The sequence below is a fragment of the Rhea americana genome, unplaced genomic scaffold, assembly GCF_003343005.1.
Source record: "Rhea americana isolate MKP2758 unplaced genomic scaffold, rheAme1 scaffold_7, whole genome shotgun sequence".
In the NCBI taxonomy this organism is placed as follows: domain Eukaryota; kingdom Metazoa; phylum Chordata; class Aves; order Rheiformes; family Rheidae; genus Rhea; species Rhea americana.
Window position 1 is genome coordinate 9791603 of NW_028186867.1, and position 22310 is coordinate 9813912.

The 22310-nt window shown below is 36.0% G+C and overlaps 1 protein-coding gene and 1 non-coding gene across 2 annotated transcripts in view; both read right to left on the reverse strand.

Moving 5' to 3' along the window:
* Positions 1-826: 826 nt before the first annotated feature.
* Positions 827-22310, reverse strand: part of VWA3B (von Willebrand factor A domain containing 3B) — a 68942-nt gene continuing 47458 nt past the window's right edge. The window contains 8 exon segments of the mRNA XM_085321440.1: positions 827-864; positions 866-1114; positions 5952-6049; positions 6540-6677; positions 7803-7927; positions 8744-8864; positions 18658-18874; positions 21026-21076. Of these exon segments, the coding sequence (XP_085177566.1) occupies positions 840-864; positions 866-1114; positions 5952-6049; positions 6540-6677; positions 7803-7927; positions 8744-8864; positions 18658-18874; positions 21026-21076 (1024 nt within the window). The 3' untranslated portion in view covers positions 827-839.
* Positions 18065-18137, reverse strand: TRNAF-GAA (transfer RNA phenylalanine (anticodon GAA)). Its single transcript has one exon. It is a non-coding gene; the product is annotated as a tRNA-Phe (tRNA).

The window sequence follows — 22310 nt, forward strand, 5'->3', positions numbered from 1 at the left end:
CTTCAACCTGCATGGAATCAGTAACAGGATCTGCTGATTTCACATTTACCAACATCTCAGGATGTCCAAGAGTGAGGAGTTTAAGGATAACTGAGCATCCCAGGGAAGCACCTCTGTCTGTGGAAGCTACGGTCTCATACAGCTACAGGACAAGCTCAGCACYTCTACTCTCATATAAATACTCCTAAAACACAGTGGCACCTAAATGCTAATATAAACAAAGTAAATGGAATTTGCAGACAATCACCAAAAGATGAGTGAGAACTTAGAAGATAAGTTCAGAAGAGTCAGTTCAAGTAGCCTGACAACATGATAAATGAGTGACTCTATAGTCCACTACTTTTGGAAGGGAATAAATAAGTAACAAGGATATTGAGCGTATGTTTAAAATAGTACGAGGAGATACAACCAGCAGGTATGGAAAAAATCCTTCTATCGTTCCACTGACAGTAGGCTCATTAAAATGGTAAGTTGACTGTGGCACATGAGAACATACCTATACTAGCCCAGGCACATACTACAGAGTAACATGGAATACAGATACTGCTGTCAACTTTAACAGAGTTAACTTGGACACAAAACACAATTTAACCTCTAAAGCACAGAGCTGCATATATGTTAATTTAACACCTTTAATCTAGCTAGCACTAGTGGAAAAWTTTGCTGTGGAAAAATATGCTGAGCATGATCAGTGTGAAGAATGGTTTCCAAAGGATCTGGCAGAACCTGATACCATAGGACATTCGAAAGCAGGTTGGTCTAATATCCAGAAATAATAATGCAGAACCCTGGTTCCTTGAGTGGGCATAAACTAAAAGMCTATAAGATCTGTTTAATCCTTAATATTTATAGTTCTCTATTTCCTTCTTTACCTTCAAATTCCTCTTTATCACTAGGCAGTGAATTTCCTCCCCTGTGTTTTACTTCCTTCCTGGAGATAAACAAAAGATCATCAGAGTCGGCTATTCTCTCCTTGGGATGTCTTTTGTCCTCTGCTCTCCTCTTCTTTTTCTTTTTTCCCCTATGTTCTCTCACAATATTTTTCTTTGCTTTTTCTCCTGCTTCATCTTCCAGAGATGAGTGAGGATGGGACTTTTTGGTCTCTTTGTCCAGGCTAGAAAATCAGAGAAGGAAGCTCCCTAAATTAAGAGTTCACATACCATATATCATTTCATATCTTTTAACACTATATAGATTWCAAGATTTCACCTTCTCTCGCATCTCACACTGCTGACAAGAGAAGGGCTTTTCATACTCTTGACCACTTTTCAGGCTATAAATGTCTTACAATGCCATTTCCCTCATAGTTACAAAATAAGTAAAGAATAGTCTAGAGCACAGTATATATTGTTTCTCTCTTATTTCTGTAGATAGGATATCTAGCTAACCTATTGCATATAACCTTTTCTCTCTTTTTCAAAAAAAGGACAATATTAATCTCAATTCTAACATGATTCAACAAGAATTTGCACCCTTCATATCTCTCATAGACAGCCTGTTCCCACCCCACTGCTGAGATTTCTAAGATTTGCAGAATCTTTATGTAGCAAAATACAGTTAGACATGACTCCTTTCACTGCACTCAACTCCAGATTATCAGAAGTGCTTATGTAACTAAAACTGAAACAAGTATTAGGCACTCCACTTTACTGACATCAAGTAAGAGAAAGGTTCCTAAAYACTTTTCTTGGTCTAGTCCCTGCTTCTATCTACTCCTCACGACCCCAGAGCGGATATGGGCAACTATGTGCCTTTAAAGGTGTGGGCCCAGAGCTCGCAGTGTTTCAACTTGCACAGGCAACTTGTTAGTTACGTTTGCAGAGTGCTTGTACGGTCATAACCCTTTCTTTCTACTATGATGACAGCAAAACACTCCAAACAGATGCTAGCATCAGCTATTAAAATGAGAAGAGCTATATTACTACCTCTAAAGACAAGTGGATTAAGCACAGCTTAGAGCATGCTCCACAAGCAAACATCAAAAAGACAATCCCAAAGAATCCACAGGTGAAGAATTAGACATGCTATTGTAAAATAAAATTATCATTATATATATATTATATATTATTGCAATATATATGTAAATATACACAATATATTATACTTATGTATGTAATACAATATTTATATGCACTGTGGACTATTGACAGCCAGCAGTCATTTTTTTTCCTTTCTGATGAACTTAAGCTGCTGCTGTATTTGTTTCTATTAGCAATGTCAGCATGTTCCCATTCAATGTGCCTGCACCAATGAGCAATATGCTGCACTGTTCCCCACTGGGAAGTATGACATGGGAGGTAAGTATCCATTTTAGAATGCTTCACACAATAAATTTCAGCTGGAAGTATACTGAGGTGCCACCTGAAAGGTAGGGGCTTTAATGGAAACTCCAACTTAATTGGAGTTAGAGCACTGCCAGAGCATTCCCTATGTTAGTAACTGATTTAGAGAGGTGTAACTAATGAAACACAATTGTTTGTTTAATGGCTTTGAATGCACACCTCATAAAAGGAAAGCAATCATTCAGCACTTCAGGATGAGTTACAAAAAGAAACAAACCTAAAGTAAAATCATGGTCAGTACTGGCTTTTTATGATGCATCCGCTGAGTTAATGCAGCCAATGCCCAGAGGAGGACATTAGGTATGTCTACATGACACTAAAGTCAGATGTTAAGCAGCAAGAGAGGAATGAGTTTTCACATTACAAATATGTGGCTTCACAGAGAACTCAAAAAAACTAGCTGAGAATGTTAGAGGGGAACTTACTGAATTAGTAAGTGCATTTTCAGAGCCTGACTATTCATATCTTACAAAATGATTTACTGTAGAGTTATATCTCCAGGAAGAAGGAAATTAAAAATGCTATTAACTATAAAAGTTCTAGCTTACTAGGCYTCAATTCTTAGAAGAGAGGCTAAAAAATCAGCAGAATCAGAGATGATATATAATATGGAAAAAAGATGAGAAGAAATATATCACAGTAGRTGATTAAGTTGGGAGCATGCAGAGGAAGATGCCGTGATTCTGGTGGCAGATTGGAGTATTGCTGTTCAGTACTGATCACTGAAGTCTTTTTTGGCACACCAACGCACTTGACCTTGGTACCTGGGGGTAAGGCATATGCTGCCTATATGCCAAAGATTATATCAGAAACTCTTTATGTATTTTATTCAATGCCAAAGGGGCCTGTGAATCCCAAATGCTCAAATATACCTACTTCAGGGCTGTAAGTGGGCATCTAAGTTAAAAGGGAGTCTCAATTTAAATGCTATTCTTCATTTATTTGCTGCCTTACACATTTCACTGCACTATGTGATATAAATCTCTGCATCCATGGAGCCAAGGCATTTAAATTCCACTTACACAGCTGCCAGATGCTCAGGTGTTACTGCCCTGAGTGTCACAATGTCCCTTTGTGTATCTGGGCCTTGGTTTCTTTAACACACCAGTAATCAGATGAAAGTACTATCATTTGAAGAAATATTACTTGGAGGTACTTTTCACGTGCCTTGAATAGGGGTAATTTGAGGATGATCTATCTGAACATTACTATTCTTAGAGACATTTTACAATGCAAATAWTGTCACAGATCACAGAATCAGTATCAAAATAGTATATAAATTGTCATTTCAAATGTTCTGCTTTGTTTCTAAAAGCTTCAATTAGAGAGAGGAAAAAAAAACAGAAATGACGTAGTGATAAGTTTAGACCTTAAAACAGCAAAGACATTGGTATGTTCAGTAATTCTTCTTGCAAAATTTATGCTCTGTTTCAGGGGCATGCTAAGAACTGTTCCACTTAGTTCAGTTTACAGAGGACAGAATGAATGCCTTAACTAAGATTCCATCATTTTGTGCTGCAGGAAAAATATTTTTGGAATATTTCATTTATATCTCATTAATTTAATTTCAGACATCCGCTATATGAACTGACCAGTGTTTCTATGACCAAGCCAACGTGTACTAGCTGGATGCACTACACAGAAAATCACAATTAGTAAGACTTGAATGTGTAGTTTCAYGTACTGTTTTACCCAGAGAGCGGTCAGATTTGATATCACTTCATCTAAAATTTAGATCTAATGAGTACAATTATTTTTAGTTTGCAGAAATTTAGTGCATTCACTTAAATCAGTTCTCCAAAGAATTTGGAGAATTCACCATTTGCCAGTGAATAACTCAATCTTCTCATCATTTGTACATAACAATGGCAAGTCAGCTTGCCAATAAAGTCTATGTTTGGGAAYGAATATCAAATTTGATATTAAAGTGCTGAATCATGAAACAAAGCATGTAGGAAGGRAGCCATTCTTATTGCTTATGCATTTAGTCATATCTTTTATTAATAAGGYACCTTATCTAGAATATAATCTAACTCTCAGTGAAAGACTTCTATTGATTTTCCTAATAGCTCAATTATATATCTGTCTATTTTCAACTARTTGTATGTATTGAGTAGGAGATCATGGTTTTAAGGTTTACTTTTGGGTGAAAATAGGCTTAGCTACCATCAGGTAGMTGGTCTGGCCTRGAAAAAGGCATTAATACATTTCCAGGTTAGAGATTCTGCTCAGTAAATTGGAGATATTAATTTGTTTATGCACAATGACTACAAGTTGAGAGAAGAGGGAATTTCAAAATGCACTGGAATCACTCTTAGAAACTGTGTGAGAACCACTGTCTYAGGGCTTGTATCAGTGTTGCTTTTTGGTCCTTTCTGTTATTTTGATGGAATCCATAGATCACTCACTGCTGGTATCCTACCTATGGATATCATTTTTAAAACTGATAATCATATTAGGACATTTCAATAAAAGTGAAGTTTTAAAAATGCCTTTAATGGTGGGATTTGTCCTGTTCATGTAGCCTCTTGGGAAGAAATCTCCCTTGACAGGATTTATCTAACTCTTTGTCAGCAGTGCCAAGACTGCATTGACACAGAGGGGATAAAGAGGGAGCTATTCAGTCTAGAATCCCTATGGCATGTCAAAGCAGACGGAGCAGTCAAAAAAAAGGATGTGTTTTCTCACACAAAATGTAGTGAAACTATGCAACTCCTCCCAGCAGGAGGCTGTGGATACTAAAAGTTGACATGGGTTCAAAAAGGTAACTATACAAATTTGTGGAAGAAAAAGCCATTAAGGTCTGTTTAATACAGAGGCTTCAATTCTGCTTCTGGAAATCCTTAACTCACAAATTGCTGTAGGCTGGGATTGTGTTCTGAGAAATAGCCCTACATGATCATTCTGATCTTATACTGCTTCCTCAAATCTGGTGTTGGTAATTAACAGAGACAGCTGGTGCTCTGGAAATTGCCACAACCCAATGTTATTTCAAATGTATAAAACTAGAACTTTATAAAAAATGAAAAATTAATCCACAATCACTTGGAACCACTGCACATTCACTGCACTGTTCACATCAGAAAATTTTAGCCCTGTTCTACAGAAGTTCTACAGAACTTGAGCAGGGGCTCATATTCAAAGAATGCTACATACTCTCTCCCTATCATCTCCCAGATTTAAGCCCAGTAAAAGACTCAATATCCTAGAAATAAAGTACAATTTAATACATAGCTAYATATCACAGCAAAAATCTTGACAGAAAAATGAGCTCTACAACAAACAAACTCCATCTCACCTTTCAGCAATTTTCTAACAACTTCCCAGGACTAAACTTCAAGCCAACACATCCTGCCAATGTTTCTCAAATGAAAATTGCACAACAAATTGCCAGGTAATAAAATGGTGGAACAGGCAAGTAATACTCTTCTCATCCATATGCTTTATGGGTCAAACCGCTTGGTTACGTGTTTAGAGCAAACCATATTCCATTTAACAAAGGCAATAGATTATTAGATATGGAAACCTGATGGTACAGTTGAACCCAAAGTGCAACATTTAGGATTCACATAAAATAAGTTTTATATTGTTAGGTTCAAGCATACTTACATCATATAATCTGACATCTGCACCATTCTTATGTACCGACAGGAAAAGGCATACTTTGTTTGGCTGATTTTAATAAGCCCACTTCTTACGCAGTGTTCCTGCAATGATACAATCAACATTCATCCAAATTAAATCTAAATCTTGGAAGAAAGTAAAGAAATACATACATAAAAAAATCCAATCACTTTAACACAGGTGTAATCAGCATCTAAGATGACAAAGATGCTGATGAAGACAAAAAGTTTCTAGTGCAAAGCACATTTTTTTAATAATGTACCATGAAAAAATGYAGCAAAATTATCATAATGACCTACAGACAAACAAACATAATGAAACGAATAAAGATTGTACTGCATGTGATAAAACCCCCCTAAGTTTCTCATTTTAGCAGTATGGAGCTTGTGAAAGCCCCCAAATGAATTACTATTATATTAGATGGCTTTTCATTGAACCTGGAGAGGTGACTTACTTTGGTTAGCTGGAATGGGACAGCAAGCTCTCTTGCCTGGCCTGTTAYATCTGCACCATCAGAACCAGAATCCTGGTACTATCACTGCCAAATTTGTTTCCTCTTATAGGTTTACTTACTTTCCTGTTGTTGAACATCAGAACCGTGTAGAATTTATTATCCACTTCCACTCTCTTTGGGGTTGATATAACAATGGCAGGTACATAATAATCACTTCCAGTCTGTGTCCACGTCCTGGCAAACACATAGTCTCCAACCTGCACACCAGGAAAGTATTGGTTTGCGACAACCTTGTAGCTTGTGAGGTTTACAAGATATAAAAGATATATATTGAGATTTTTACACAGATCATCGTTCTAACGTGTTGCAGTCCTTTAATATAGAGCTTTGAAGGCAAAGATAAAGGACTTGGTTCTCCCAGGTGCTGATCATTCTTAATTTCCACTGGATCAGGAAGAGAACACAAAGCAAAAAAATTCATGACAGAGCCCTACTGAATGTACCATGGCTCAGCTGGTGAGTTGGACAGAATGAGGAGGAAACTCTTCCAACTCTTATCCCATTGAACTTTGTACAAACACATACATTCATAACCAGCCTCTAAAGCAACCCTGAAAAATTTAAAGAACAGCATATGCATCTGATATATACAGAGCCATCTTCAAATCAACACAGAAGTTATAATTTCTATGAAATTCTGCAGATCTTTTCCAGAATGGGATTCCTCCCTTCCAGCAATCACTTGTTCAGGATTTGACTTCATTTCAAGAAGGGGGGCGGGGGGGAAAGCATTTCTCTAGTTTCAAGTGTAACAAAATAGTTAACAAAACTGCTTTCCATATCCATCATCTCTCTCTTGTGTAAAATAAGAATCACCTGAAAAGAAAAGTATTGTGATTGCAGATAGTCAGCTGATCAACATGAAAAAAAACAGAACTGGAATAAGACGAGTTTTTTCTATTACGGTTACTTAGGGCTAGTAAAAGGTTATTTGCTAGATTTAAATTATGCTGTGATAAATAAWTTGTTAGAACTTGCTGTACATAAAATGCTTTCTTTGATTCTTAAACTACCTGCTAGGAAACTGTTTTGCTGGGAAATAGCATACATCTGCTGTATAGGTGGCCAAATAGTCATGTTTTATAAAGAAAATAATATAGACTTCTGGTAAGAAAATAGGACTATAATGAAAAAAGGCTCTAAAGAAATGAAAAATAGCATGTTGAAAATATAATCAAAACAGAGCTACTGTAAGGAGGTAAAGACTTTGAAATAAATCAATTTTTGCAAAATATAAAAGAGATATTATTTACTCTATCTGTGACCAATGGCACAAAGTAAACAATGCGTATTTTGCTACCATAGAAAACAGAATTCTTCACCTGCAGATACGGACATGGCATAGCACCCCCTACAGATACAATGAACTTCACAGGTACAGTCCAGGTCTCCCCATGGATGAACTGAACAAGGGCATGGGTAGAACTGATGTTCTTTATCACAGTTCCTAGAAGAAGAACATAATAAAATATTSAAATGATTATGTTTTTACCCCTTACGGAAAACTTCAAAAATTTCCTATAAACTGCTACATGTCACTGAGGTCAGACACACAGTGTCAGTACTATACAGTCCTCATTTCCRTTTATAGCTAGCTTTCATTTAGCCAGTGTAATTTCTGCTAAGGAAATAGGGAAATTTGTGCCTGAATAAATGCAGTCCTAGTAACCATTCTTAATATCACAGCCATAACAAAACCAAAAAAATGGATAAATTTCTAGCCCAAAAGGAAACGAGAAGATGACAGAATCGGCCAAGATACTTTCTTTTTCCTGTAGCAAAGTCCTTGTATCAGTTTGATTTTTTTAATGAAACAACAATACACGATTTTACATGATAATTATTCTGGCTTAAAATGCAACAAAACGACAGAAATATTAGATAAATGATTGGAGCAAAGCCAAAAGCTCATCCTTTTCCAAAGACAGATCAGGAACAACCCAGCATGCCATCAAAGAAGTACAGACAGATATTCTCATCTAGTTTAAAGTGTGTGACAGGTACTGAAAAGCATTTCTTCCCATACTCTTCTTTTACAAACCTATCTGCCAGTAGATCTGCATAGGTTTTGGACATCAGACAATGTGCCTTTTTATAAATGAATGTATATGCATGCACAAAATACGTATATTCATTTTTCATTAATATGCCAGTGTAATATTAAATCAAATGAAAACTGAACTAGCTAAATATGACCAATAGTAATGTTTTATTGGTACTAGGAAACTCTAAAAATACTTAAAATGCAAGCAAAAATATTTACCTGGATAATAAAATCCGGTGATATCTGATCTTGCAATCACCTTTTGGCTTTTGAGAGTCAAAAATACTTTGCCTTTTTGTCTTTTTTTAGACTGGGACTTCACAGCTTCTTCTTCAAGTTTCTGTAATTTGATACAAATATGTTTTTTTCACAACAACTAGCCAGCCAGGCTGTACCTATCCTTTGGAATGAACTAAACATTTATGCAATATAATGTTATGAACTCTGTTAATAATTCACAGTAAAATGGATTATTTTAAACATTCAGAATAGTTATAAATAGACAAAGCTATGTTACAGTAAGCACTCACAGGTAAGTTCACCAAAACATTTTCAGCATAAAATCCTGTTTTGCATGCTCATTATAACACCTGTATTTTAAGTGTCCAGGTGGAAATTCACCTTAATAAATCATGTCTCTGGCTGCCATTTTCCTAGGTAAAATTTTACGAAGCTGGATTTCCAAGAATGAGGTAAGGGAAAATCTACTTATTTTGCAACATAAGTGAACATTGAACACACATCTACCTCTTTCAAACAGGTGGATTTTCATAACAATGCTTTTTTATTAAAAGTATATGTACTATGTGTACAGATTTAAATGGTCAAGTATAGAATCTAAAATAAAATCTTGAAACTTCTGTCTAGACGAAATGCATATTTACAATCTATAATTTACATTTATCAAATATTTAAAGTTCATTTGATTTTCAAAATTAAATTTTTYGGTAGTTTTAAAACATTTCATCTAAGCAAAATATTAAACCGTTTGCTCACAAATGAAGCTGGTGATTCAAACAACTCTTTAATTTAATTAAGTTTTTCCAGATGAAAAATCTTTCTCTTTGGCCAATCTTTTTGATGCACAAGTTGTTGAAAAACATGAAATTTTCTGTGGGATAATTTGTATTATTCCCTTTTAAAATGTTTTCCATGGGAAAAATGTTTTTCAATTGGCTTCAGTTTTTTTCAGTTCTGTAACTGTTTGGTTGAGCTATTCCTAAGAACACATTAGGTGTATGGAGTCAGACCAAATATCCATCCAGCTGCTTTCTTGGATGTGGTCCAGGCCAAGAGCAGGGAGGAGCATAAGAACAGGGCAAGCATGTTCTCACTTGAATACTCTCCCAGACGCCAGGAATTAACTGATCAGCATCTTCCTGAGGCAGAAGAGAGAGTGTTTACATTTAATGGCTCATGATACACTCTTCTCGCATGACTTTTTGGAATATATGTCAGCTTTCACAATMCACAACGTCCTGCTGCAAGCAGCTTAACAACTTAACAGTGTGGTGTGCGAAGAAGTACTTTTGTTCTGAATCTGGCACTAGCTAGATGCATTTCATGGTCCTGTTCTTCATAGTGGAAAAGTCAGTGAGTATTGATTCTCTATTTACATTTGCACATCTCCGTTTCATAGCTCTACTTTACTCTCCCTTCTCAGCCAGTTCTTTTCCACACTATTTAGTCTATTATAAAGTTTTAGCTTATACAAAGCTGTTCCAAACCTCACCTAATTTCTATTGCCAGTTGCTGTAACCTTCCTGCTCTACTTGATCTTTTTTGAAATGGGGAAACCACAATTACAGCCAGGATTCAAGATGCAGGCACACTRTGGATGTACACAGCAACGTAATGCTTTCTGATCTCTTCTTTTTGTCTTCCATTCCCAATGATTTTTCTTTTCACCACTATTGAAAACTGAGCTATTATTTTTATAAATTTATATTTATAATAACTCCTAAAGTTTATTTGGAAGGGTACCAGTCAGCTCAAAGCACAGCACTGTATCATCAAAAGAAGCAATTTCTTTCTCTCAAGCGCTATTATTTAGGACCATGTACCTCAACGATTTGTAACAAGGTACTTGAAATTTCACAGGCTCCCTCACGCTCAACAGAGACAGAAATTTCCAAATAGGAATCTAGTCTATCAAGAATGTTAATGCAGCTATATCCTAAACTGAGTTGGGTTGAATTTAGATCCTAATTTTCTGATGTGGCAGCGTTCAGTATCTGGAACCGCAACAGGAAACATTCGATTTGGAAGGGATGAACTGCTTTAAAATGATCTGCTCTTAGAAAAGTTAGTGATGTGCTACATTTCTCAACCTGGACATCCTGAATCCTTCATCATTCTGGTCTCAGGCAACATCTACCTTGCTTGCAACACTTTGCAAAATAAGGATAATAATACAATTTTACACTGTAAGGAGTTTTGTGGAAACGAGGTGACAAATCCTTTCAAAAGACTATGATATTATAATGATAAAATTTTTTAAAGTTCATAAATAAAATAACCACTCTGGACCAAATGAATGGTAAGCATGGTACACTATAAGAAAGAAAAGAAAGAAGGAGGGAAGCAGGGAAGGAAAGGGGCCATGTGCTGAATAGTGAGAACAGAAAGAAATATGAAGTGAGGTGGCCCTGTGCAGACAGATTCAACTCCTACTGCAGTCAGTGACTGCATTTAGCACTAACTGAATCAGGAATGCCAAGAGCACTAGGCAGCCCATGCAGTGACGGGAGGTAAAGGGTTGTGGAAGATACAGTACGTGAAAAATAGCTGAAGACTGTCATAAACGACAATTGGCTCTACATAAAAAATATACTGCTGACCTTTCTGAGCTTCTGAGTACTTTGCAAGTCATTATGTTCTTTTACATTAAAGCCTTTTATATCTCACTTTATTATTTTATGGAGGCTTAGGGTTATTTGCTTTTAAAAAAATCTCTCACAGCAGGTTTTCAGTGTGTCAAGGAATTATGTGTATTTGTCAGAACGTGAAAGAATACTTCACATTTTAGTTTGCTGAGAAAATTAAGAAAACTGATAATACAAAACCTTGTCTTTCTGATATTGAAATATTTTAATAATCTAAAATCACAATGTAACTTACATCTGCTACAAGAGAATGTAATTAATTATTGAATAACAGTATATTATTCTCTCCATACTGCTCAAGATGATGTTTTTAAATATAAACTATACGCAAATGCAAAATTAAATAAATCAGTCCCCCCATTAATTTTTAAAATATTCATTAGCCCACATTAGGTAAACAATTTGCAAGTACCCATCTCTAATGCTGCTCCTTTGAATTACAAAATCACATGGCTCAAAAAACAAACTTTTCCACAGATCTACACTCAGTTTATAAATTTTGTTTCTGAAAAAAGAAAAATAACCCATAGATCCATTAAAAAAAAAAAAATACTTGCTAGGGTGAGTATGACTTGCTTCCTTGCCTGATGACATTTTTCCTTAAAAGTACATTAGACTTTGGTACTAGATTTGCCCTAACAGAAAATAATGATGCAAAAGACAGGAATAACTTTGACTAAACTGTTTCTTCTCAGTTTCACTGTAACCACCAAAACCTCCTCTCTCCCCAGACTTTTTCAATATCCCACACAAAAATCATGAACAACACTAAAAAAAACCTAAAATAAACAAAAATCAAAAAAAAAAACTCAAAAAAATCCCACAAGGAGATATTTTGAACAGGAGATGTGTCTGTTTTCCAGTTTTATTCTTTACCTCTGTAGAACATAAATTATACCAGCACTCCTGCTTCTCAAACGCAGTCTGAAAGGAAGGCTCTTCGCCGTGCCTGGCTGTTTGAAGTATAACCTAACAAAGGCTGATTTGAGTGCAAAGACTTATAACTCCACGTACACAAAAAGGCATTTGGATAAACCATTTACTTAATTCCTCAGGCTCCAAAGGGACAGCTGCTGCTGAATATTTATTATTAACTAATTTGTAATGCTTGACTAATAGCTTGGGCAACGTCCAGCATTCCACATTGATCCCAGCACTACAGCCTGCGTAAGGACGCACAACGTACTGCAGAATTCAGGTGGTTCAGAACCACTGTCTAAATTCAAGCCCATCTTTCCTACCTAACGTAAGCTTTGGGTGCTCAGTGCGACTGTCCCAGTGCCCATTTCTGGAACGGAGCTGTCTATTTTCTTTGCTAGAGAAGAGCCCCATCTGATGGGCAAGGATTTCCACTGAGGCCAGGGTTTTCGGCTCTGCTTACATTGAAGCCAATGCACTAAATTATTGAAGCCAGTGCATTAAACCATAGCAAGTGGAGCGTATTTTGTTTCCTTCTGCCAGTATCTGCTGTATTTTAAAACTCACTTTCGAAAGAGATTTGTTGTTGCACCTTCCTACTGCAAGCGGGAACAGACAGGAAGGCTATCCACAGACTTCTGAGAATATTTGTCCTAACTTTAGCATTCCTACCAACATAATCCCGATTCCTCCAGATTAACAGTGCCAAACAACTATCGATTTTCCCTTAACCAGTGACAACGAGTGCATTCTGTATAGATCACAGTCCATTTTCTTTTGTAGCTACACACGTCGTCCAACAGGTTACTCCACTAATGACAACGGAAAATTTAACCAAACAATTTTAGATAATTATTAAAATTATTTATAATGCTTTTGTTGTTATACAATTTGTGATGCTTTTTTTTTTAAACCTTCTTCTCCCTAAGATGCACAAGAACAAAGACAGGAGAAGCCAAGCTATTTAGGAAACATCTAAAATGTAAAAGAGATCAGCAGATAGCCATTAGTGTTCATTAAATAGTGGGGAAAACTGAGGATTGTAAGAATTAGGACATCAAGAAATAGAAGAAACTGCCAAGGGAGGTAAAGGATCACCATTTTCAGATAGAGTTTAGACTCAGCTCTATATAATTCATTGGGAATAATTAAATCAACTGTATAAAAGAATGAGCTAGAGGGGCCACTAGAGGACCCCTTCCCATCCAAATAAACCTGCTTTACAAACCACTCATATTATGTTTATAAATCATTTTAGATTATTTTTAATCACAGTGGTCATTCAGCATGGCCACAAACAATGCTAAGCCCGGCACATTTAAGGTCATGCTGAGGGAAACACAGCACTTAAAACTGTAGTCTTAATGAGAGTGGTTCTTTCATAATGAATGTAGCTCTATTTCTTTGCAGAATCTGCTGGCCATTGATACACAGAAATAGAAATATTCAGTATGAAAGGAGATGTTCTTTGCCACTCTCAAAGGCCGGATTATGACACTTAGGGAAAGAAATGATTTACATGAAAATGCAAAGGCCATTAACAGACTGCAAAAGCTGTCCAGGAAACTACTATGTTTGGAGAATAGTAATGCCATGAACCTGGTACCTGCGGTGCTCTAAYGCAAGGTGAATGGGGGGAGTATGCAAGTCCTTCTATAAGGTAAAAACGTCATGCTGTAAACGGCTTTAGCATTCAGTAGGAAAAATCATAGTAAGAAATGATGGCTGACTGTTATGGCTGACAAGTCCAGAATAGAAACCAGATACAATATTTTAAGTCGAAACAGTTGCTTGTTAGAACACACAGACAAGGTAACTGATACATTCCTAATTTCTTATATCTTTAAATCAAAACCAAGTGCCAGCCTGAAGACAAAGGCTTTAGTCAACACATCTTACTCAGCACAGCCAAAAGAACGGAATAAATAGTGAGATACAGTCTACAATTATCCCTCATATTAGCTAATCATCAGCTTTCAGTGTTTTAGATTTTTCTCTGATAATAAGCAAATGTTTTTGCTCATTTTCCAAAACGTTTGCTCCTCGCATCATAGGGATCTTCTGCCAACTCAGGGCCCTGTGCAAGTGGATGTCCACTTCATCCTCTTTCAACAAGCTATCAACATAACTTACCGTTCACAGATATCAGCAAACATAGCAGCCTGAACTCACCTCCCACAGAAGGTCAAAGCAGAGGGAGGATAACCAGACCATTAATTCAGTTGCAGGCTTAAACAGAAAGCTCCTGTAGCAAGGACATCCAAAAAGGATTACTAATTCTTCTAAGAATTGTGAAGATAATTAGGAACCCTTAAAAGCTAAAAGTTAAGGGTTTTTTATTTTGAATTTTAGTTAAAAAACAAACAAATAAATAAAGCAGGCGATTTAAGTTTGCTTTGTTGAGTAGACCTCCAGAATAATTGCCTTTTTTCTACCATCTCACAAAGACAATTTTCATTCAGTGCCAAATCAGCTACTTCATTGCCGTAATATATTTCAGACAGCAGTTTACTTTTTTGTATCCACTTTGCAGATAGAAATCACAATCGGAAAAAACTTCTGGCAACCTTTTAAGGAGGCTCCACATTTTTTGCTGCTTTTTTTCATTGTTTTTTTCCACCCCATAAACAGAATTCTAATTACATCTGCCTTTCTGCCTCTCACTCTTAAAGCTTTTCAGTTGCAGATTAGCAATTACTGAAGATGCTGCTCTGATTAGGCTGCTAAAGCAGGTTGACTCAGGATAAGCGATTGCACAATGTTAATCACATCATGTCTGAGAGTACACATCGGTGTTTCAAGGCAACAGCAAAATTACACAGAATCAACAAATGAACCATAAACATGTTTCTGCTACTCTTGTACTGAGACATTAGGTGGCAGAGATGAATCAATAATCAAAATAGCTGTATCAGCAAGGTAATATTTTCAGATTAATGTAAAATGAATCAAAATCTTCAGCTGTTTTTGAAGACCTTAAAAATGTTTTCAAATGTAGATTCTTAAAAGAACAAGTACATTCGCCAAAGTTACAGAAACTGAACATGATCCTTGTCTCATAATACATTCTATTCAATTTAATACCAAGAAATTTTTACTACTTATGTCACAGCATGAAAGAGACAACAACTCAGTGTGAGAAGTGTTGTTGACTTCAGTGAAAACAAAAGTGGATGAATATTATAAAACTAAACACAATCTTTTTAAATAAACTGGCATTATATTTCTAGGCATGACGTGCCAGGTAGGGTATATTGCCACCTGTCATAATTTTCAAGTAGAGGACAGTCTCATTCATTGTACAGAACTCACAATACGGGTTCATATTGTGCTCATTTGGGTTTCACTTAGCTTACCTCTCCATATTAATACCTATATATATAAAAGTATGTATACATACATGTACAAAGACACATCAAGGTAAAAAAGAACCAGTATGATCATGTAATCAAGCTTCCTACACAATATAAAGCATACAACTTTCCTCAGCGTTCACTTCATTTAGGCCAACCATACATTAAAGTTCAGTCAGAGTAATTTCCCTCACTCAGCGATAAAAATGATGAAAAGGGAGTATATTAATACATGAGCTTTATGATGAATTCTCTATTTGTTTTTACTTATCCTCTGTTAGAATTTAGAAGTCTGAAAGAAGATTTTCTTTCTTCTTACTTTCCTAGAGAGCTTATTTTAGTATTAGAACCATACAACTCTACCTAAACTGCAGTACTACAGAAGCAGCAGCATTCCCAGCGAGGCACTGTTTGATGAAGCTTTTAGACAAAAAAATTTGAAACTGAATAAGAGAGATTATTTGTTTTTTTAGAGGTAAGTTCTTTGAATTTTAAAGTATCAATAGTGTATATAGAAAAAATTCCACTGGGAAAAACTAAATCAATTTTTAAAACTTAAAAGAATGTTTTTGATTTCCCTAAGAATTCACCCACACACATTGCTGCAAAAACAAAACTCAGTGCAGAAGATCTATGCATTATTCAAATAGAAGGTAAGGTTTTAAGCGCTCTATGGGATTTTATACATACACACATGCGTTCATGTTAATAAAAGTTATTATGCAACAGAAATTAAAGGTAAAAGTCATAAAGGTAGAGTCAATTCATTTTCAAGAATATCCTGAAAGAGTGAAAATAATGATCGAACATAATACTGTAACATAAAATATGTTTTCTGAATATACATATCACAGAAAAAGCTAATATGAAAGAGTAAATTATCTCATCCCATAGTGCAGCCTAAAATAACTTATTAACCTTATCTTTGTATTTTTTTCTTCATCTACTTCCATAGACATTTCATCAAATTCCTCAACAGCACTCCAAGTAAAATCCGTGCTTCATTTCAGGAAAATATATATGTAAGATCAACAAAAAATCTCAGATTTCAATTACAGTTTCAGAGTAGCTAGCTTATTTTGTGCTAAGCAGAAAATTGAATTAAGAGAATGGAGAGAGCACTCTGTTTGGGCAGAAGTAGATGTCCTCTTTAGGATGAGCTGAATAGCTCTTCAGAGACCACTGTCTGTGTTGACTGGGGCACCATCCACAATTGTGTGACTTAGATACCTGTTTATGTGTAGATGCCTACATGGTGCGGACACTGAAATTTCAGTGTCTGAATATGGAGATGAATCTCACCCCTTCTCTCCATCTTTCCTCTTCAAATAAAGATATCATGGAAAGTTATAATGAACCAGTTATGACATTATGAAATCTTTTAGTCTTGTTTATCTGATATTAACCCAATTTCTATTAAACCTGACAGGCTGGGTAGATCCCACTGAAGGGCTCTGTAACAAAGTATAAAGCTGGTATGTTCATTCTTCTCATCAAAATGTCTGTGAAACTTTAAGAGTAACAGATACTTTGAGCTGCTGCACCATCAACGTGATGACAGTGAGCTTGGTATCTTTCCCACAAGACTGAACAGTGTAGTTTCTTTTCTTCCTGTTCCTTCCTGGCACCTGAATGAAAGTTAGTTACATGGTGCAGAAGCTCAGCAGGTATTGACCTTATGTGGACAAGAAAAATACACAAAGATTTCTCCTGTCTCTTTAACCAAAGTATTTATCAACCATTCAGTAAACAAATCTACAGTTTAGAAAGCCTTTTCTAATTTTTCAGATAATTCTGAATCTTTAGCAAGGAAATAAAATCCAACATTGAGGTCAGTTCCCAAGAATGCCTTACTATAAGGCATTCCTCCTACAAGGGGAGCTAATGCCTATGGAAGTCCAGAGTGTTGCCTATTTTATTAGAGAATGTTTCATTGCGTTCTGCAGATTACTGTTTATTTTACATGAAGTTACTCTTAGGAAAAAAACATTAAAATCCAAGCAATGGAAACTACTAATCTATGAAGCCACACTTCCAAAGGCAACCCTTTTCTTCTCTCTATATTTTATGTAGATATAGGTTTATGAACATCAGTAGGATAAACTGCCACAAAGCTTATATCATAGCAGTCATTCACATCTTCTTTTTCAGCTGTCCTTGCAGAGGAAATAAAGGTATTTTGCTCAGATTTGGTTCCTAAGAAGCTCAATTTCTCTGGCTTTGTCAGCTCTGTAACTTCTGTTTACACAGTATATTCAAAGTCCACATTTCATAGAATCAGTAAGGTTGGAAGGGACCTCTGGAGATCATCTAGTCCAACCCCCCTSCTCAAGCAGGGTCACCAACAGCACGTTAGAAGGGGCTGCAGCAACAAGGGCCCCCCTTGCTGAAGCCCAGGCTTGAACCAGGGACCTTTAGATCTTCAGTCTAATGCTCTCCCAGCTGAGCTACTTTGGCCTCTATTTGCTGCACTACAGTATATAAAGCAAAGTCTACTTTTTCATTCAGGATAAATTTAGCTTTGCTAGAAATACATTTAGTGTCTTACTGTTTATTTATGCCTTATAGATGACCTATGTACACAATTAAAGTGCATATCCGAGGAGATTCATCTGCTTTTCCTGATTGCCTTGGGGTGCATTTTTTAAAAAAAGTTACTCAAATGCCATATGACATGGGGGTAAGCTGCATCCCAAATAACAGTATTTCAATAGTTTTCCAGAGCTAGTGAGTGTGAATAGTTACGTAGAAACACAGACAGACAGATAGACAGGAAAAAAAAGTTTACTGTAAAAGGATGAGTGATTATTATAGATCAATTTCTTTTTAATTACTTTCTTTCCACTATCTATTTGAATAGCATTATATTAAGTGCCTAATTTATAAGCTATTACCACAGTACAAAATTATGCCAGAAGCATATACTAAAGAGGAATATTTGAAAGAAAAATGTCCGCCTGCCTTTCCAATCTCTTACCTTTTTATTGTTAATGTGTGATTCTGAGTTGTTCTCAATTTCTTTTTTTACAGCTTCCTGAAGATCAGAGGCTTGTTGCTTATATGTTAATGCTGCCAGTATCTCATCTTCTAACAATATTACATCTTCATGGGAAATTGGCCATCCCAGGTTTTCTAAAGCCTCCAGCAAAGCTTCCTTATTCTGCATATATTGGACTGGCTCATCCTCTTTAAATCTTTAAAAAATAAATAAATATAAATCAGTAATTACATGTAGGAGAGATCTTAATTTTTACTGTACTTTACAAATAGAATCATGGTGTTTAAAGGCAGAATAAAACATCATATGCATCTAACCTGATCTTCTGTATGCTACAGGTTCTTGCATTTGAGTCAAGTAATTGCATCCAGCTTAACTGTATGTTGTAGAAAGACAGGTAAACAGAAATCAAATGGCTGAGTATAGGTGTCTGTTGTCATTTTAGATGCCCTAGAACATCTGACGCATTGACAAAGAGCGTGCAGATATGACCTAGAAATCATGAAAATCCCAGGCCCTTCTGGAGTAGCAGCTATGGCCAAGTAGCATCCTGAGCATCTAAAATGGTACCTATTGAGTCCTGATTTGCCTCATCAGTCTTGACTGAACACATAAAAAGACAGAATCTTCTACCACTTGTTCTTCTGCCAGTCCTGTTCAGCTCTGTTTTCACCCATCAGTCAGAAGTTTGCTTCCATTCAGGGGGTTATGGTTATGTCAATATGCACTAGACTGAAGACCCATTTTTAGTCTACAAAATAAAAGTACTTCTACACAAAAAGGTGAATCAGCTACAGCCTACTGTTGTTAAAAAAAACAAATAAACAAAACACAGAACAGATGATAGAATTCCTTAATCTCCTATTGACAGTAACGTATTTCTTTTTAGTACTCTCATTATTCCTGTGGCTCTTTTCTGTAACTTTGCCAACATTTTTAAAATGTGAAACCCAGAGCTACCCAGAGTGTTTAAGTGTTTGTCTTACCAACATGTACAGCCATGGTAAGCCTACTCCACTGCCCTACTCCTTCTCATTAGTTAGCTCTCTACTCCTCTAAGAACTATTTTGCACTGAAATCATATCAATAGACATGGTTATTTACCTAGATTTTGTTCTCTACTAACAGAATCTGTTATTCATCTAGAATCAAAGTCAAGCAAACAAATCTACTGAATCACTTCTCTCAACTACTTTGAACACAAGGCCTAATATTGCCACTTCTCCATTAAATCCGAATTTCCCTCATAATCTCACACATCTTTTAATAAACACTAATGAACCAGAGATCTCCACAGGCAATTCCTTAACAACTTTTGTAACCAAGCTAGTAGGCTTTTCAGATTCCTAAAGAATTTGAAAAAAATATTGTCATCCTTTTGTTATATATGGACATTATCTTTGCCATTGTAAACTTAGAAGAGAAAGACTGACAATTTCAACTTTTATGCATCAGTACTAAGAATCTTTACATAACCCTCTAGGAATAGATTGTACAATTGCTAGGATTTCTTGGTTTCTTATATACCTAAACTCATGACTTGCCCTACATTTCCCAGCAATAAAATTATCCTGATGTCACATTTTCTACAAAGTATAGCTCCTTATCTGTATTAATAGGTATCTATTTCCTTTTTTTTTTAATTACATGCTGGGTTTTTTTGTTTAACAACTTTCATTTCCTCTCTGAGCTAGAGTGGGTTTCTGCCAAAATTGTTCACCTCATTAATGATAGAACTATGTATTTGCTCACWAAGTTCATCTTCTTTAAAGCTTTCTAGTTTTATTCCCATTTTTCTGTCTAGAATATTTCCCACTCCTTCATTTTTCATTAATTGATTTTTGCCTTATCCCATGAAGTAAATAGATGCTAACTTAATTGATGTCATCCCTGTTGACACTCTCTGGTGTTCTAAATTGATATGCAGAAACAAGCTAGTTAAAGTAATATAAACTTCCAGTGCAGTATACAGTTCTAGCAGGATAAAGGTGCTTATTAAACATTTACATACAGCTGTGAAATGCTCTTTACTGGATGAGAGAAAATTTAACAAGATGCCAAAGATGATGATATGCTGCCCTCCCAAGGCCTGCCACTTGAAACGTGATTAAGAATAGATTAGCACCATTCAAATGGATTGCAAGTCCTTTCCTTTAAAAATAATCAACATTGGAAAAAAGGAGTACCAGAGTTTAATATTACTCCATATCACATAAACATTTTTAAAGTAAGGTATGGGCATGAAATATGCAGAAATAAAACAAGCTAGTTACAGAAATAGTGTCAAAGAAATATTTAGGACCAGCTTTTCAGAGATGAGGTAGAAACCCAAAAGGTGATAGCTTACCTGTCTCTTTCATCTTGAGGTAGTGCTCTCCAAATAATTAGATTTAGCCGCCTATTAAAGAAAGCAAAACAGCTTTTGAGAACACAATTCTTTGTGCAGCTGATAACCTCAAAATAGCAAATAAACAGTTTCTTAAGATATCTGCACTGATTTGTATTCCAAGAGCACTGTATTATCAAACCGTATCCTCATTACTCAGCTATGAAAGTATCAACTGCAAGAGAAGATAGGAAAACAGCATCTTCCATCAAGTAGCAACATGACTATTTCTGGGCCATGGAAAGATTAGTGGCAATCATTGATTCCTGCCAGGATTTTATATGGAGGGTTCAGTTCAGCACCAGCAGGCTAAACCATATAACAGAACTGATTAAATGCCAGCTAAGCTAAGCACAGTTCCTCCAATTAAACAGTTCCTTCAATTAAACAGTTTCAGAAAACTGTAGCCTGAAGACACACGAAGAGCAATGCTAATTATTTTTTTCTGCTAAGATAACCCCTCAGTTGTGCTATTCGGATTTCTACTTCATTAAACTCTGGCTACAAAGGAAAACTATGGATAGGAAAACCGAACTGGTTATCCCACAGCAATGCAGTTCTGTGACCTTTCAAAAGCACCACAAACCTTCCTGCTGTTGCTTTTTAGACATAAATCATAAGCTCTTACTAGGTCATCTACCTTACAGTTTTCTCTATTAACATCTAAACAATTAAGCCATTGCTCAAGTACTTCATTTCATTCAGTAGAAATAAATCTCTACTGATGATCCTAACCGCTGTAATTATAGAAAAACRAAATTTACTACATTCTCTTTGAAAACATAAGAACAGATTGGTTGTTAGGAAAAATTCAGATCCATTAGACTTCTAAGTATCTTGCTAGATTTATTGCTGCACATCCCCTCCCCCCCAAAAAAAAAGCCCATTAAGACCAGTTTTTGAATATGAATTTCTTGTTGACTCGTTTTATCTTCTAGAAACCAAAACCAAGCACTTTGGGAATGTAAATTACTTAATTCATTCACAATCTGCAGTCTCAGCATGCTCCACTGCCTATTTCACACTTCTAAATGTGCACGCTCATAACCAACTCATTTGTAAAAGCCTCTAGTTGCACAAGATCATACAGTTTGCAGCTTCCAGCCTTTTTCTCATTCAGGACTGGCGAGTTTCTTTGTCAGAGCATGAAATTACTGCCCTCACCACTTTCCTCCCTCTTTATTTGGTGCTAAGGTCAGCTACCTATGGGGAAGATATTGTCATGCTTTCTTCAGTTCTTCAAACC